The sequence below is a fragment of the Tupaia chinensis genome, unplaced genomic scaffold, assembly GCF_000334495.1.
Source record: "Tupaia chinensis unplaced genomic scaffold, TupChi_1.0 Scaffold000226_1, whole genome shotgun sequence".
In the NCBI taxonomy this organism is placed as follows: domain Eukaryota; kingdom Metazoa; phylum Chordata; class Mammalia; order Scandentia; family Tupaiidae; genus Tupaia; species Tupaia belangeri.
Genome location: NW_006159701.1, coordinates 6,521,461 through 6,534,489, shown reverse-complemented (window position 1 = coordinate 6,534,489; position 13,029 = coordinate 6,521,461). Strand labels below are relative to the sequence as shown.

The 13,029-nt window shown below is 56.8% G+C and overlaps 1 protein-coding gene across 1 annotated transcript in view; it reads right to left on the bottom strand.

The window, feature by feature from the left end:
- Window positions 1-13,029, bottom strand: part of SFI1 (SFI1 centrin binding protein) — a 79,352-nt gene that overhangs the window by 847 nt on the left and 65,476 nt on the right. Inside the window, exons 18-31 of the mRNA XM_014587641.2 lie at window positions 12,948-13,004; window positions 12,104-12,179; window positions 10,889-10,984; window positions 10,384-10,460; window positions 9,423-9,525; window positions 7,881-7,977; window positions 6,781-6,941; window positions 6,305-6,379; window positions 4,747-4,821; window positions 4,418-4,594; window positions 4,081-4,340; window positions 2,709-2,813; window positions 2,363-2,582; window positions 862-1,181 (exon numbers count right to left, since the gene is read on the bottom strand). Coding sequence (XP_014443127.1) covers window positions 862-1,181; window positions 2,363-2,582; window positions 2,709-2,813; window positions 4,081-4,340; window positions 4,418-4,594; window positions 4,747-4,821; window positions 6,305-6,379; window positions 6,781-6,941; window positions 7,881-7,977; window positions 9,423-9,525; window positions 10,384-10,460; window positions 10,889-10,984; window positions 12,104-12,179; window positions 12,948-13,004 — 1,899 coding nt within the window. The remainder of the gene's footprint in view (window positions 1-861; window positions 1,182-2,362; window positions 2,583-2,708; window positions 2,814-4,080; window positions 4,341-4,417; window positions 4,595-4,746; window positions 4,822-6,304; window positions 6,380-6,780; window positions 6,942-7,880; window positions 7,978-9,422; window positions 9,526-10,383; window positions 10,461-10,888; window positions 10,985-12,103; window positions 12,180-12,947; window positions 13,005-13,029) is intronic.

Below are 13,029 nucleotides of genomic sequence, written 5' to 3'. Positions count from 1 at the left end.
GGCTCTCCCCCGCCCCACCCCCAGCCACTGGCGCAGGCTGCTTGCTTGCCGCTGGTAGGACCTGAAGGGGAGACACCTGCTGCCTGGCTGGATTCTCAGCAGAGCTTCATGGACACCCCTCCGGCTCGGGGAGAAACACATGAGCTAATTCTTTCTTTCTTTTTTTTTTTTTGGAGAGGTTTTTGCATGCACTCGCCAGACAGGGAGAGACAGAGAGACAGAAAGTGAGAAATCACCCCCCAGAGGGGATGGTCATGCTGCAATCCCTTCTCCTCCATTCTCCTCTCGGGATCTTGGGCACACATGCACATGCGCCTGGCGTGAGTTTAAGCCACCAGGTCCGGGACTCGAACCGTGGTCGACTACTTGGGAGTCCAGCGACATAGCCATTACGCTAACTGTTGGTCCCAACACAGGAGCTAATTCTGATGGGAGAGATGGAGAGGGAGGAGACCCCTTCCCTGAGCTGCAGTCTCCTGGCCTCCACCTTCCCCTGCAAACCACCACTCGGGTGGCCCAAGGGCAAGCTCTCTTGCTCCTACTTCTCTAGTGCAGAGCTGAGAATGAGGGTCTGTCTCCCTCAGATCTCCGAGGCTGCTACAGACAGGCCTGCCTCCGCAGCACAGGGAGCTGGCATGGCCCATTGTGTAGCTTTCTCTTCCCCCACTGAAAGCAGGCCTCCATGGGGAGGCAGACTGGGGTCTTCCTTAGCAGGAGAGAGGGGTGCTCCTGGCCAGCTCTGTGCCCCCACCCACGAAATCGCCCACAGGGTCCTGGCAGCCTGCTCGCGAAGGGGGCTTCCCACCTTCCCAGGCACCTCCTATTCCTGTGGACAGGCCCCAGGGTGTCTCCCGGTCTCACCGGAGGTCCTGCTTGGTGGTCTGGTAGTGCTGGAGTTGCCGCTGGATCCCCTCCAGCTCCGCTTCAAGGTCTGAGCAGCCTGTGGCAGCGGCAGCAGGAGCTTGATCTTGACCATCTTTCCCTCCAGGACTGGGCTGAGCAGGGGGGCCCTGAGCGCTCACTGCCCCGACAGGCGCCAGGCTCACACCTGCACTTTTAGAGCCGAGTCCAGCCCTGGTGCTTGTGAAGTCTCCAGGGAAGAGCAGACGGGGGTCAGGGGCGCTGGCCAGGGACGGGGGCTTCTGGAGCTTAGGCCTAGAAGCGGTTGACTGTGCTGACACCTGGGAAGGGAGGATGGCACTAAGCAGGGAAGCTGGGACGAGCCTCGGGAAGAGGGCACCATGCCCTGCAGGGGTTGGGGACGACCAGGCCCTGACACCACCAGAGAAAGCCCCAGGGGCCGGCCTGACACTGCCCCCGCAGCTGTTTCCAGCCACACCCTCCCCCACCTAGCTCTGAGCCCATGACCTTGCTGAGCTTAGACTTCAGTGACAACAGTGGTCAGACGCAACTGCAATTGCTGTCCCTGTCCAACCCCCCCGCCCCTGGGCAGCCCCAAGCCCCTCTTCAGCCTCTGTCTGTAGCCCCACAGGTCAGACTGACACGGGCACTGGCTCCTTCCCATTCCTGCCCCGCCCCGGCAAGCCCAGCTGCTTAGCTGGCCGAGGCCATCACCATCACCCCACTGTGGACACCTGTGTCCCAGGAGCCAGAGCCCCTCTCTCTCTACTCCAGGTGCCCTCATGGCTTCCAGGGATCTTCATGCTATGCTAAGGACTCAGTCTGGACCTCCAGCCTAGACCTCTTCTCTAGACCTCCCTGAGGGCCACTCAGTGGCCTTGCTTTCTCTCAAACCCGACAAGTTCAAACCAGACTCTGCCGGCTTCACTTAAACCAAGTCCTTGCCCCAGTCCTTACCCCAGTTGTCCTCCGAGTAAGAGAAATCACCCCCAAATCATTCAAGTCCAAGCGCCATCTTGGATTCCTCCCTTCCCTTCCCTGTCCCAGATCCATGGTGCAAGGCCTGCCTCCACCATCTGGGTCCAGGCCACTGGCATCTTCTATCTGGATCACATAGGTCACAGACACCCACCAGCCTGCATGGAGTATCCCATGTTCGAAATCAGACATGGTGCTCCCTGCTGGAACCATCAGCACCTTCCCTTCTCTGCTCCAATCCCAAACCTCTCACCCTGGCCGGCACGCCCCTACGTGAGCTACAGTCACGTCATTGTCTTGGTCATTTCTGCCACTAGAACATATACTTCATGGGGAGGGTCCTTGTCAGGCTGTTCCCTGCTGTCTCTTGGGCCTGGTGTACAGTGGGCACTTAGGCTTGTAGATGGAATCTTCTGGTGCCAGGCAGTGCGGCTATGGCTGCAGCACTGACTGCAGGACACAGCACCAAAGGCCAGACCAAGGAACGGCAGCCCTGACGACCAGGCTTGCTGATGGAACTTACCCTGGCTGGTGCTCCTGCTCCGCGGGGCATGAAGGAAGAAGGAGGCAGCAGCAGCAGGCCTGGGCTGGTCCTTGGCAAGGCGGGTAGCTTCTGGCTAGAGGCATCTGGCAGGAGGCTACTTGGGACCAGTGGCATCTGGGCCTCCGCTGGAAAGGGCCTTGTCAGGAAAGGGCCTGCTTGCTGGGCCAGGCCTGGGCAATGTTCCCACTGCTTCTCAGGTCTGAGCAGGGGCAAGGGAGAGCCTGGTTGACCAAGGAACAGGAAGCAAAGGGGGCACCCACCCTGGGGCCACCAGAACACAGCCCCACATAGCGTGCCAGCTGCTTTGGGGGCCCACACAACTTACCCTTGTCTCCCAGGGGTGCCACAGCCCAGGGACCACTGGCTCTGCACAGGTTCCAGCAGGAAGTGTGGGCGTCGCGGCTGCTTCCTTGCGGAGCGGGCAGCCAGGCTGGGAAGAAACGCGGGTGGGTCCTATTCCTCGAGGCTAACCCGGGGGCCTGGGGGATGAGGTTCACCTAACCTGACCTCTCTAATTTTTTTTTTTTTTTGGAGAGGATTTTGCTTTAGGGCACGTGCACTCACCAGAAAGAGACAGACAGAAAGCGAGAAATCATCTCCAGGGGGGATGGCCATGCAGCAATCCCTTCTCCATCCTCCTCTTGGGATCTTGGGCATGCACACACATGTGCCTGGCGTGAGTTTAAGCCACTGGGTCCGGGACTCGAACCACAGTCGACTACATAGAAGTCCAGTGCCATAGCCATTACATCAACTGCTGGTCCCCTGACTGTTCCAATTTTACAGGAAGACAGCCAGCCAGCTGGCAAAACTTTTGCCCAAGGTCAGCAAGTAACCATGTCATATCTCTTGACCTCGACAAAACCCTGGTGACATGGATGCTCTTTCTGTGTCACTGGGGAGCAGCCTCAGAGCAAGGCTCTTGTCAGTGTTAGGCCGTGAAGGCAGAGCAAGGGTGGGGTCCCAAGCTGGTACACCCCACTGTGATCTCTCCCTGAGGTCTGAGGCCCTCAGGTGGCACTGGTCACCCTGGTCTGCATGGTGGGGGTGGGGCTGGAGGCGGGGACAGTAGTGGTAAGGGATTTGTGGAGACCATTCAGGGACCACAGGGGCAGGCGCCAGGTCCCAAAAAGTGGGGTTTCCAACAGTGATCCTGTTTTCTGGCTCTAAGGCCAGAGGGGAGACAGGCACCCTGGGGACTGCCCTACAGTCCATTCCTTTGGTATCACTTTGAAGGCTGTGGGTTGGGGAGAGGCAGGAAGGTGTCACTAAGGGGGAGATGCATTTTCAGAGCTATGGCAGGAGAGTTTGAGAAATAGGGTCTGGGGGGCCAGCAGGTGGCACAGTGGTAACTTGCACTCCGCAGTGGGCCCATGAAAGCCCTAGGTCTGCATCTCGAGGCCTCTCTACCAACATCAGGCACACATGTGCCCTTGATCTGTCTGGCAGGGGTGGGTCATGGGGTGAAGAACACCAGGAGTGCGGCCTGTCTGTCTCTCTCATGGAGGAAATGAATGAATAAACTGAAAAGGGTCCGGGAACACTCCTTTCTCTCCCCCAAGGCGGGATACGAGGCGTGAGCAGAGCAGCTCTGCTCTGATGGGCCGTGCCTGGCCCATCTCACCCACCCTCCCTACTGTCTGACCTTTGGCCCCAGGCAGGAGCAAGGAGGAAGAGGTGCAGGGTGGGCTACTCACAGCTCCTGGAGCTGGGGCTCCCCAGCAGCCAGGGCCAGGCTGCCCAAAGGTCCCCGAGGCCGAGGAGCTCTTGGCCGCTTGGTCTTCAAGGTGGCATCCCCAGTCCCAGCAGCACCATGGTTGAGACAGGGACCCTCAAATGTCACTCTCCTGCTGGGTGAGTTAGGTGCTAGCGCCTGCAGCTCCCTGCCGGGGCCCAGCACCTTCTGTTTCCAGAGCATGGCACAACGGTGGACTGCACGGTGGAGACTGTGGGCTGCCTGTAACATGGTCTCTCATCAGCCCCTGCCAGGCCCTGCCCACCCTCTGCAGAAGGGCTGGGGGACCCCAAGCCTACCTGAGCCTGCTGCTGCGCCTGCAGCTGCTGCCGAGAAGCCTTCACCCCAGACGCAAAGCGCAGGAGACGCGTGGCGCCCTCCTGGAGGAGCTGCCCCTGGTAAGCCTGCAGGGCCCGCACTAGCCGCATCTTCTTTCTCCTCTTCTCCAGCACGAAGCCCCGCCATGCAGCCCAGACCTCCAGGGAGGCACGCAGTGAGGCCCATCTTGCCCTGCTTAGCTCCCCTAGGGGCTCTGCCCACCACCCACCCTCAGGCCAGGTGCCTCCCCTGACCCGAGGCCCAGGGCATCTCTGGAAGGCAGGAGCAGCTGAGGCAAAACCTCACTTACCTTAGCCTGCAATGAGAAGGACCAGAACCACAGAGCCCGTGCTGTGGCCTGCCGCTCCTGCTGCCTGGCCACCAGCTAGGGCCAGAAAGACTGGATTATTCCCACATTGCCTCTTCCAGGAGGCTGCCCTGATCTAATGCTGCCCAGCTCATCACTCTAGATCCTTCTTTGGGGGAGCTCCTCTCCCTTCTCCACCAGGAAGGATCCAACCCTGTTCCCAGCTCTGGGCTGGACACTTCATCTGGATGAAGGAATGACTGTTTGGAAAGAGGGAAGGCAAAGGGCACTCAGCAGGTGCAAGTGGCGGCCATGGCTGGGCTCTCAGAGGAGCTGCTCAGGGAGCTGGGGAAGAGCTGGGGACACACTTGGCTGCATTCAGGGAGGGAGAGGGGATCTGCTACCTGAGGGTTGCGCTATGCATCTTTAGCGTGATCCCTCTTTTTTTTTTTTTTAAAGAGTTTTTTGCTATCGGGGGCATGCACCTGCCAGAAAAGTGAGAAGTCACCCCCTGGTGGGGGATGGCCATACCGCAAGCCCTTCTCCATTCTCCTCTTGGAGTTTTGGGCACACATGCACACAAGCCTGGTATGAGTTTAAGCCGCTGGGTCCGGGACTCAAACCGTGGCCGACTATATGGGAGTCCAGCAACTTAACCATCATGCCATCTGCTGATCACCCTCATGCCTTTTATCGAGGCCTCAGTAAAGACCTAAAATGTGCTTCATATTAATTTTTGAGTATTATGCCGATGCCAATGTACTTTTAAATATGACACTGCAGATGAAAGGGATGGGCCTTACACAGGTTGCAGATGGACAGGAGCTGATGGTGCTAGGAAATGACTGAAGGGGACAGAGGTGGGTGACTCTGGCAAAATGGTGCTATTAAAAATGCTAAGCCAGGGCTGGCAGGTGGCATAGTGGTTAAGGGTGCTGAATTCCCACATGGCAAACCAGTTTGAATCTTAGATGCAGTGGCCTGCTTTCTCGCTTTCCCTCTCTCTCTCAAATTAAAATAATAATAATAAATGAAGTTAAATGAGAAATTAAAAATAAAAAAAAGCTGAACCAGAGACCAATAAGTGGTGTGGTGGTTTGGGTGCTGGATTCCCACATAGCTGGCTATGGTTCGAGTCCCAGACCTGGCAGCTTGCTTTTTTACTTTCTCCCTCTCTTGCTCTATCTCTTATGGGTGTGCATACCCTACAGCAAATTTTAAAAATGATAATAAATAAATACAATTAAGTAAATGTATTTTTTTAAAAATGCTGGGGCGAGCAGATGACATGGTAGTTAAGGGTGCTGGACTCCCACATGGCCAACCATGGTTCGAGTCCTGGACCTGGCAGCTTGCTTTCTCACTTTACCTCTCTCTCTGATTCTGTTCCTTTCTGGTCAAATTAAAAATAATAAATAAAGATAAATGAATAAAGTTAAGTAAAATAATTGTTTTAAAAAATGCTGAACTAGGGGGTGTGGGCTGAAGGTCTGCCACAGCCTGGGCCCCTGGGGCCACTGGAAGAAGAGGGAAGTGGAGAAGGGGCTCTCGTGGCTCCTACCTGTCGTTCCCACTGGCGGAAGCAGGCCCGGCTGAGTCTGTGTGCCAGGAGGCAGGCACCTTGCCTCTGCAGGAGCTGAGGGAACAGTGAACACTCAGGGAGCTGTGTCCGACTGCTGTCAGGGCGAGCATGTAACCCCAACTGCCTTGGGAAGCCACAGGTGAGGCTCTCGGCCCACATGAACTGTCCTCTGGTTGCCAGGAGGACCCCCGGGGTGTGGCCAAGGCCTCCTAAACAGGCAGGGGGTATCTAGATGACTCTGTAGGTCCCCAGCTCTGAAATCCATTGGTCCGCATGAACCCACTTCCTGGGGGAACCCCTTCTGAGGCTGGCTACCCCAAGCCTCCACTCAGTGCCAAGATGCCCCTGCAGCCCTGTACCTATAGGACCCCAGAGCACCCAGTCTAGTGGCTCGGAGTTTAGTGGGAGACGCCTCCTTCCCAGGGTGACGTGGGAGGTGCCGCCGCCTGCCTCACCCTTTTCCTGACACAGCCCAGGTGGTGTGCCTTCCACCGGGCCAGCCCCTGCTGTAGCAGCCACCGCCGGTGATGCCAGGCTGCCCTCTGCATCTGGACCCGCTGCTGGGTCAACCTCTGGCTGCAGTCCCACCAGCGCCGAAACCAGGTCCGGAGACGGCCTATGGCAGAGACAAGCCAGAGCTTGCGTATCCCTAGGGCTTCCACTGTAATCCTAACAGAGAAGCTGTAGAGTGGAGGCTGTGTGGCTGGAGGGGTGGGACCAGCACTTGTGGACCGTGGCCACCTCTCTCTTGAATTTACCAGAGGGTGCGTATGCTTGCAAGAGAGAGAGAGACAGAGAGAGGGAGAAAGCACCTCCCCAGTGGGGTGTGGTCACACCACAGTCCCTTCTCTTCCGTTTCTCTGGTCTTTGAGATTCTGGGCACATACATCCTCTGCTGGGCTGAGGCTTGAAGCACATGGCCATATGGTATGGGGCTGGCTCTGCACATGGCCATCTCTAAGGACAGCTTGGCCACCTGCCCCTGGAAGGACCTTCCCGTCACCACCTAGAACACCTTCGTCCCCGCCTCATCCTTCCTTCCTCTAATATCTCAAGCCCGGACCTTTCATTTCAACATAAACTGGTTGGCACCCAGTTGGGAACAGAATCTGTGACGTGCTGGATTGAACGGTGTCCTCCCACCTTCCAAGTCCATGTCCTTACTGGAACCTCAGGTACCCTCTGCTGGAAACAGCATCAGTGCAGATGCAGTTAAGATGATGTCAAGCTCTTAGCCCAGACCAGTGCCCTACCGAGAAGAGACCGAGAGACAAAGCCGGGTGGAGAGGCAGAGGCTGCCGGCAATGTCAGAAGCTGTGGTGGCAGGGGAGGTGTGTCCCCTGGGCTGTAGACAGTGCAGCTTGCTGACAACGGTTTCAGACACTCGGCCTTGAGAGTATCTTGCTGTCGTTGGAAACCTGTGCTTTGTCACTGCAGCCCAGGGAACTGGTACACGAGGGGGATGCAGACTGTGGGGTGCAGAGGACCTCAAGGCCATGCTGTGTCCCTCACATAGCTCTCCTCAGCATGACTTGCTCCTGGGGACCCCACTTACCCCTGTCCAGCACCTTCCGGGCCTCCCGAATGGCACAGCCCTCCTGCTGTCGGTAATAAATCTGCACTGACGCGGCCTCGCGCCACCGGGCCAGGACCTACAGGCAGGCGAAGGACAGAGGTGACCACTCACCACACTCCCGAGCTCTGGGACACCCAGGTGTGCGCCGGCAGCTCCCTGTGAGGGGGCCGAGTGGTTGATGTTCAGCTCTCGCCCACATCCAGGCAGCGTCTCCATCTGTGCAAACCAGAGGGTGACAGGGCAAAGCCAGGGCCCCTGTGGGAAGCCCAAAATCCCTGGTGCTGGAATTTCTTTCTCTTCTTCTCTTTTTAATTTGTTATAGAGCACGTGCTCACCATGGACAGAGAGAGGGAAAGTGAGAAAGCACCGTCAGGACTGGGGCATGCATGATTTTCAAGCTGATGGGTCGAGGACTTGAACCTACAGTCAGCCATGTGGATCCAATACCTTAACCACCCTGCCACTGGCTGGCTCTTGGGACTTTTCTGTGTGCCTGTTTGTAAGCCTGAGAGGGCACACACGCCAGACTGAGACAGAGATGGGGTGGGAGAGAAAGCACCTTCCAGTGAGTGTGGCCATGCCACAGTCCCTTCCCCTCCCCTCTCCCTCCAGTCAGGACTTCGGGCATGCACACACACCTGGCATGTTTTTCAAACTATGGGAGCTGGGATTTGAACCAATGTCCAACCATGTGAGATCCAGCTTTCTTAACCACTAGGCAACAGGGGCAGCCTTTATTTGTTTGAATCCTCTTTCTTATAACAGGCTTTCTCCCCATAGTCGCATCTTGTCACCCTCCTTATCCCCAGTGCCTGGGATCAGCCCAGTTATGTGGCATTTCTCGCAATGCATCAAAGGAATGAGGTGAAAGTTTGGAGTCCTTTCCCACTGAGTATTTCCCAAAGACTTCACACTCTGGGGATGCTCGGTGCTTTCCAGAGAGCCTCTGTGGCCATGGAACCTGCAAGGTCGATAAGCAGGAACATCCTCTTTCCACAATGAGGAGACTGAGGCTCAGAGATTGACCCGGTTTGTCCCTGTGGAAAATTCCATTTACATAGAAAATACTGGTTCTGGGGGGTACCTGTCTGGATCCCACATGGGAGACTGCACAGTGGAATACCAGCCCTGGTGGCTTCAAAAACTTGCTGGGTGCACGTGTGTGCAGGCCCAACAACCTGAAAGGGGGTAGAGTTAGAGGAGAAGGGATTGCGACATGACCATTCCCAATGGGGGTGCTCTCTTGTTTTCTTTCTTCCTGTGGGGAGCACATGTACCCTCTGACAAAGTTTGAAAAAAAAAATACTGATTTTGATAAGAATCAGTTTACTTACTGCATGCTGTGATTTTATTTAAATAGATACTGTTGCATAATTCAATTAAAAAAAAGCCAGTTCACAGGGATGCACGTGTGTGTTAGAAGACAGTTACTCATCGGGGACTTCCGTGTCTCTTCATACCGCTGCCCTCACCAGAACACGGTCTCCACCCTCCTGGTGACCTGCTCGCCTCCCTACCCACCTTGGCACACACAGTCCTCCTGTGGTGAGCATGCGCCAGGGCAATCTTCCTGGCTTCGTCCACACGGGCCATGGTATTCTCTCTCCAACGACGTAACACACCCCTATGGGGGCGCAGGAGAGATGGGGAGGCACCTGTGGGTCAGTCCTCGTCCTCCTTTCACCCCAGAACCCAGAACTTTCTAACCTAAGAATGTGTGTTTCTTTGACAGCCATGTTTGTGCTCATGTCTACAACTAGCAAAGGGTCACTGGGCACCTCTCTGTGTCAGTACCAGGGACTCGGCAGTGCTCCACCCACACGCCCTGCCCTCAGGAGTTTCTGCTGCAGGGAGTACACAGCCGTAACCAGGCAATGACAGCACAGGTGATTCACCAGTGATAAGAAGTCTGGGGAGACGGGAGTGGGAGGGAGGGCACCCAGACCTCGCTGGGGAGGCCCTTTCTCATTCTCCTTGTCTGAGCGCCGTGTGGGACTCCAGAGGTGAGATGGAGGTGTGTAAAGTCCACGAGGCCTGTCCACAGGCCACGTGGAACAGTGTGTGCTGAACAGATATGAGGGAAGAAGAAAGGGGAGGGAGGGAGGCCTTCTGGAAAAGGAGTGAGTTCAAAGCCTGGCTTGGGAGGTGGGGACGATGGGTCAGGAGTAGCTGAACTGAAGCTGCACAGGTGCCCCCCATGAGTGAGAGCCGCAGACAGTCCTGGAGGGCTGAGAGACAACCCTTGAGGGTTGGTGCCAGGCCTAGAGAGCAAGCTGGGAGGAGACTGACAGGAAAGGGGTGGCTGCAGGCCCCAGAGCAGGAGAAGAAAGGAAATGGTGCCGAGACACTTGGAGGAAAGTGCTCAGGGGAGCGGGATGGGTGAGCGGGAGGCCCCGCAGCATGGCAGCATGGCAGGGAAAGCCCCTCTGCACACTGCAGGGCTCCGCTCCTCTTCCCCAGCTGGCTGGGCCTGGGGACTCACCGCAGCAGCTGCCTGTCATGCCGACTCTCCCTGGCCGCCACCTCTTGTAGGACGTTCTGTACTCTGCCCTGGTATGTCTGTGGAAAACAAGAGGACTGGGGGCCACCCCTGGGCTCCCGCTTTGCCCTATTCCAGGCCAACCTCAGAGGTGCCTTTACAGCAGGGCTGCCATGGCCAGATACTCACAAGGGTGGGGGAGGCTGAAAGCTCCTAGTTCCAAGGGCAATGGGCCCTCAGATAAAGAGGGTGAAGACTCCTGCTAATGGGACGCCTCATGAGACCCCAAAGCCCCTGGACCGGGGCCACTCCATGGCCGGCACCACAGGCAACGCTTATTTGCACTCTGCAGCAAGGGCCCAAGAACCTTGTGGCGTAAGGCCCACCATCAGGGGCACCTGCTCCATTGGTGGCTGGTCGGGTTACTCTGTTCCAGAAGCAGCAGGCAGAACAAGGAAGGAGGCCAAGTCTCCAGGACCGCCCCCTTCGGCCCAGCCGGGGCGCTTACCACCCACTTCTGGAGCACCCTGTGCAGCAGGGCGTGCTGGCGGTGCAGGTCTGCTCGCGTCAGCTTCCGCCGCTCGGCCGTCCGCATGGCCAGGCACTGCAGACAGAGAGAGAGCGCCGCTGGTCACCCATGGGCTGGGGTCCCTGCTCTGCCTCCCTATTATTACTCTGTGTGTGCTCAGGGACGGTGCTGGGCCTCTCTGAACCTCTGCTGCCTCATCAATAAGTATTATTTGTGAGGCTTAAATGAGACAAGGGTGTGACTTAGGCAAAGGCTCATTCAACATCAGCTTAAGCTGTTTTTTCCTTTGAAGGAGAGAAAAAAAAGCAGTACTCCCAATGAGGTCCTGTTGCCACAGTCCACCCTCAGCTGTACCCCAGATTGTGGGCAAGCGGTACCTGTTGCACTCAGGGAGGTCCCTGGACCTGAATCGGGAACCTCCCTGCAGGGGAGTACCTCCAGGCACCTCTGACCACATGGCTGCATGTGCCACTACGCCATGTCTGGCCCTTCCTTAAACACTTTTTTTAAAGAATTATTTTTTATTTAATTAATTTATTAATGTATGTGATCAGAGAAGGACAAAGTGATGGAGAGAACGAGGGAAAGTGAAAAGTAAGCTAGCAGGTCCAGGACTCGAACTATGGTTGACCATGTGGGAGTCCAGTGCCCTTAACCACCATGCTACCTGCTGACCCCCCTTAAACACTTTTTTTTGGAGGAGGGGCAGAGATTTTTGCTTTGGGCACGTGCACTCACCAGAAAGAGGCAGAAAGTGAAAAATCTCCCCCCCCTGGGGGGTGATTGGCCACACTGCAATCCCTTCTCCTTCATTCTCCTCTTGGGATCTTGGGCACGCATGCACATGTACCTGGCATGAGTTTAAGTCTCTGGGTCTGGGACTCAAACTGCAGTTGACTACATGGGAGTCTAGTGACATAGCCATTACACCAACTGCTGGTCCCTCCCCTCCCACTTTTGACCCTCAGAGGAACCTTGTAAATGGTTAGAGTGGAAGTTCTGATGTGGTGAGTTCATGAAAGAACCAGGAATTTGGCCAACACTTTCTCACCTGCTGCCCATCTCTCCCTCAGCTCAGGGCAGGTGGTTGCCTGGGGACTGCTGAGGAGGCCACATGTCTGCTCTGAGTCACGCTGACGCACAGCTCCACCCGTCCAAAAGCCACACTCAGGGGCATCCGTGCCAGCACCTTACCTCCCTCCACCTGCTCCAGGCCCAATGCAGGAGCTGTGCTATGTGGAATTCCGCAGCCCGTGCCCTGCCGGTCCTCCTGTGGGGAGACAGGGCAGAGCTCAGTGCTGCGGCCCAGCCCAGCTCGGGTCCTGTGAAGGGCGCCCTGTGGCTGTCTCTGGCTCCTGCCTAGTGGTCAGGTGTGGGGGAAGTTAAGACCCTCCGTGAGGAGCTGCCAGAGGACCTGGATTCTCTCCCAGAAGGTGCACACATAATCATATGTTTGCCAACAACTTCCTGGGGCCTCAGGTGCCACTGAGTTTATGTGCCACTGTGTAGGCAGCTGCCTCTGAATGGGCGCCATTCAGGGTGGCCAGAGTCTGAGAGGCAGCGTGGACTTCTGGACATGGTGGGCCCAGGAAGGCACTGAAGCAGGACACTCTGCAGTGGATGTGGGCCGCTTGCACTGCCACCTCTGACCACCTGGTGTGGTAGAAATGGCCACGACCTGCCTGCTCGCCCCTCTTGCTGGTCCCGGGTGGGTCAGCAATCCCCAAATGGGCCCTTTGGTCTATTCCCAGCTAGGGTCACTTTGAATGGGCCCCATTCAGTGAGTGGGATATAGCCAATAGGTAGGGCCCCCAGCTCCAGAGTGGAGCTCCTGAGGCTGGGAGCTTTTTGGAGTACCCCCAAACCTGTCACCACAGCCCTCCTTTTACTTGATGGTTTGAGGCTGACTTTCTGGAACTTACAAGTAGTGTGCAGGCTTCCACCACCCCCTGGCTGGGCATTTGGAGCTGGTGGTACTGCTGCCATATTGAAGCTGGCCTGGGAGGAGAGAACCTCTGAGGCAGAAGTGGCCACTCACTCCGTTCTGAGCCCTCGGGTGTGCTCCCTCCAGATACAGAAAGCGGTCCGCAGTCGCCTGTGGCGGGGGGGGGGGCGGGCCC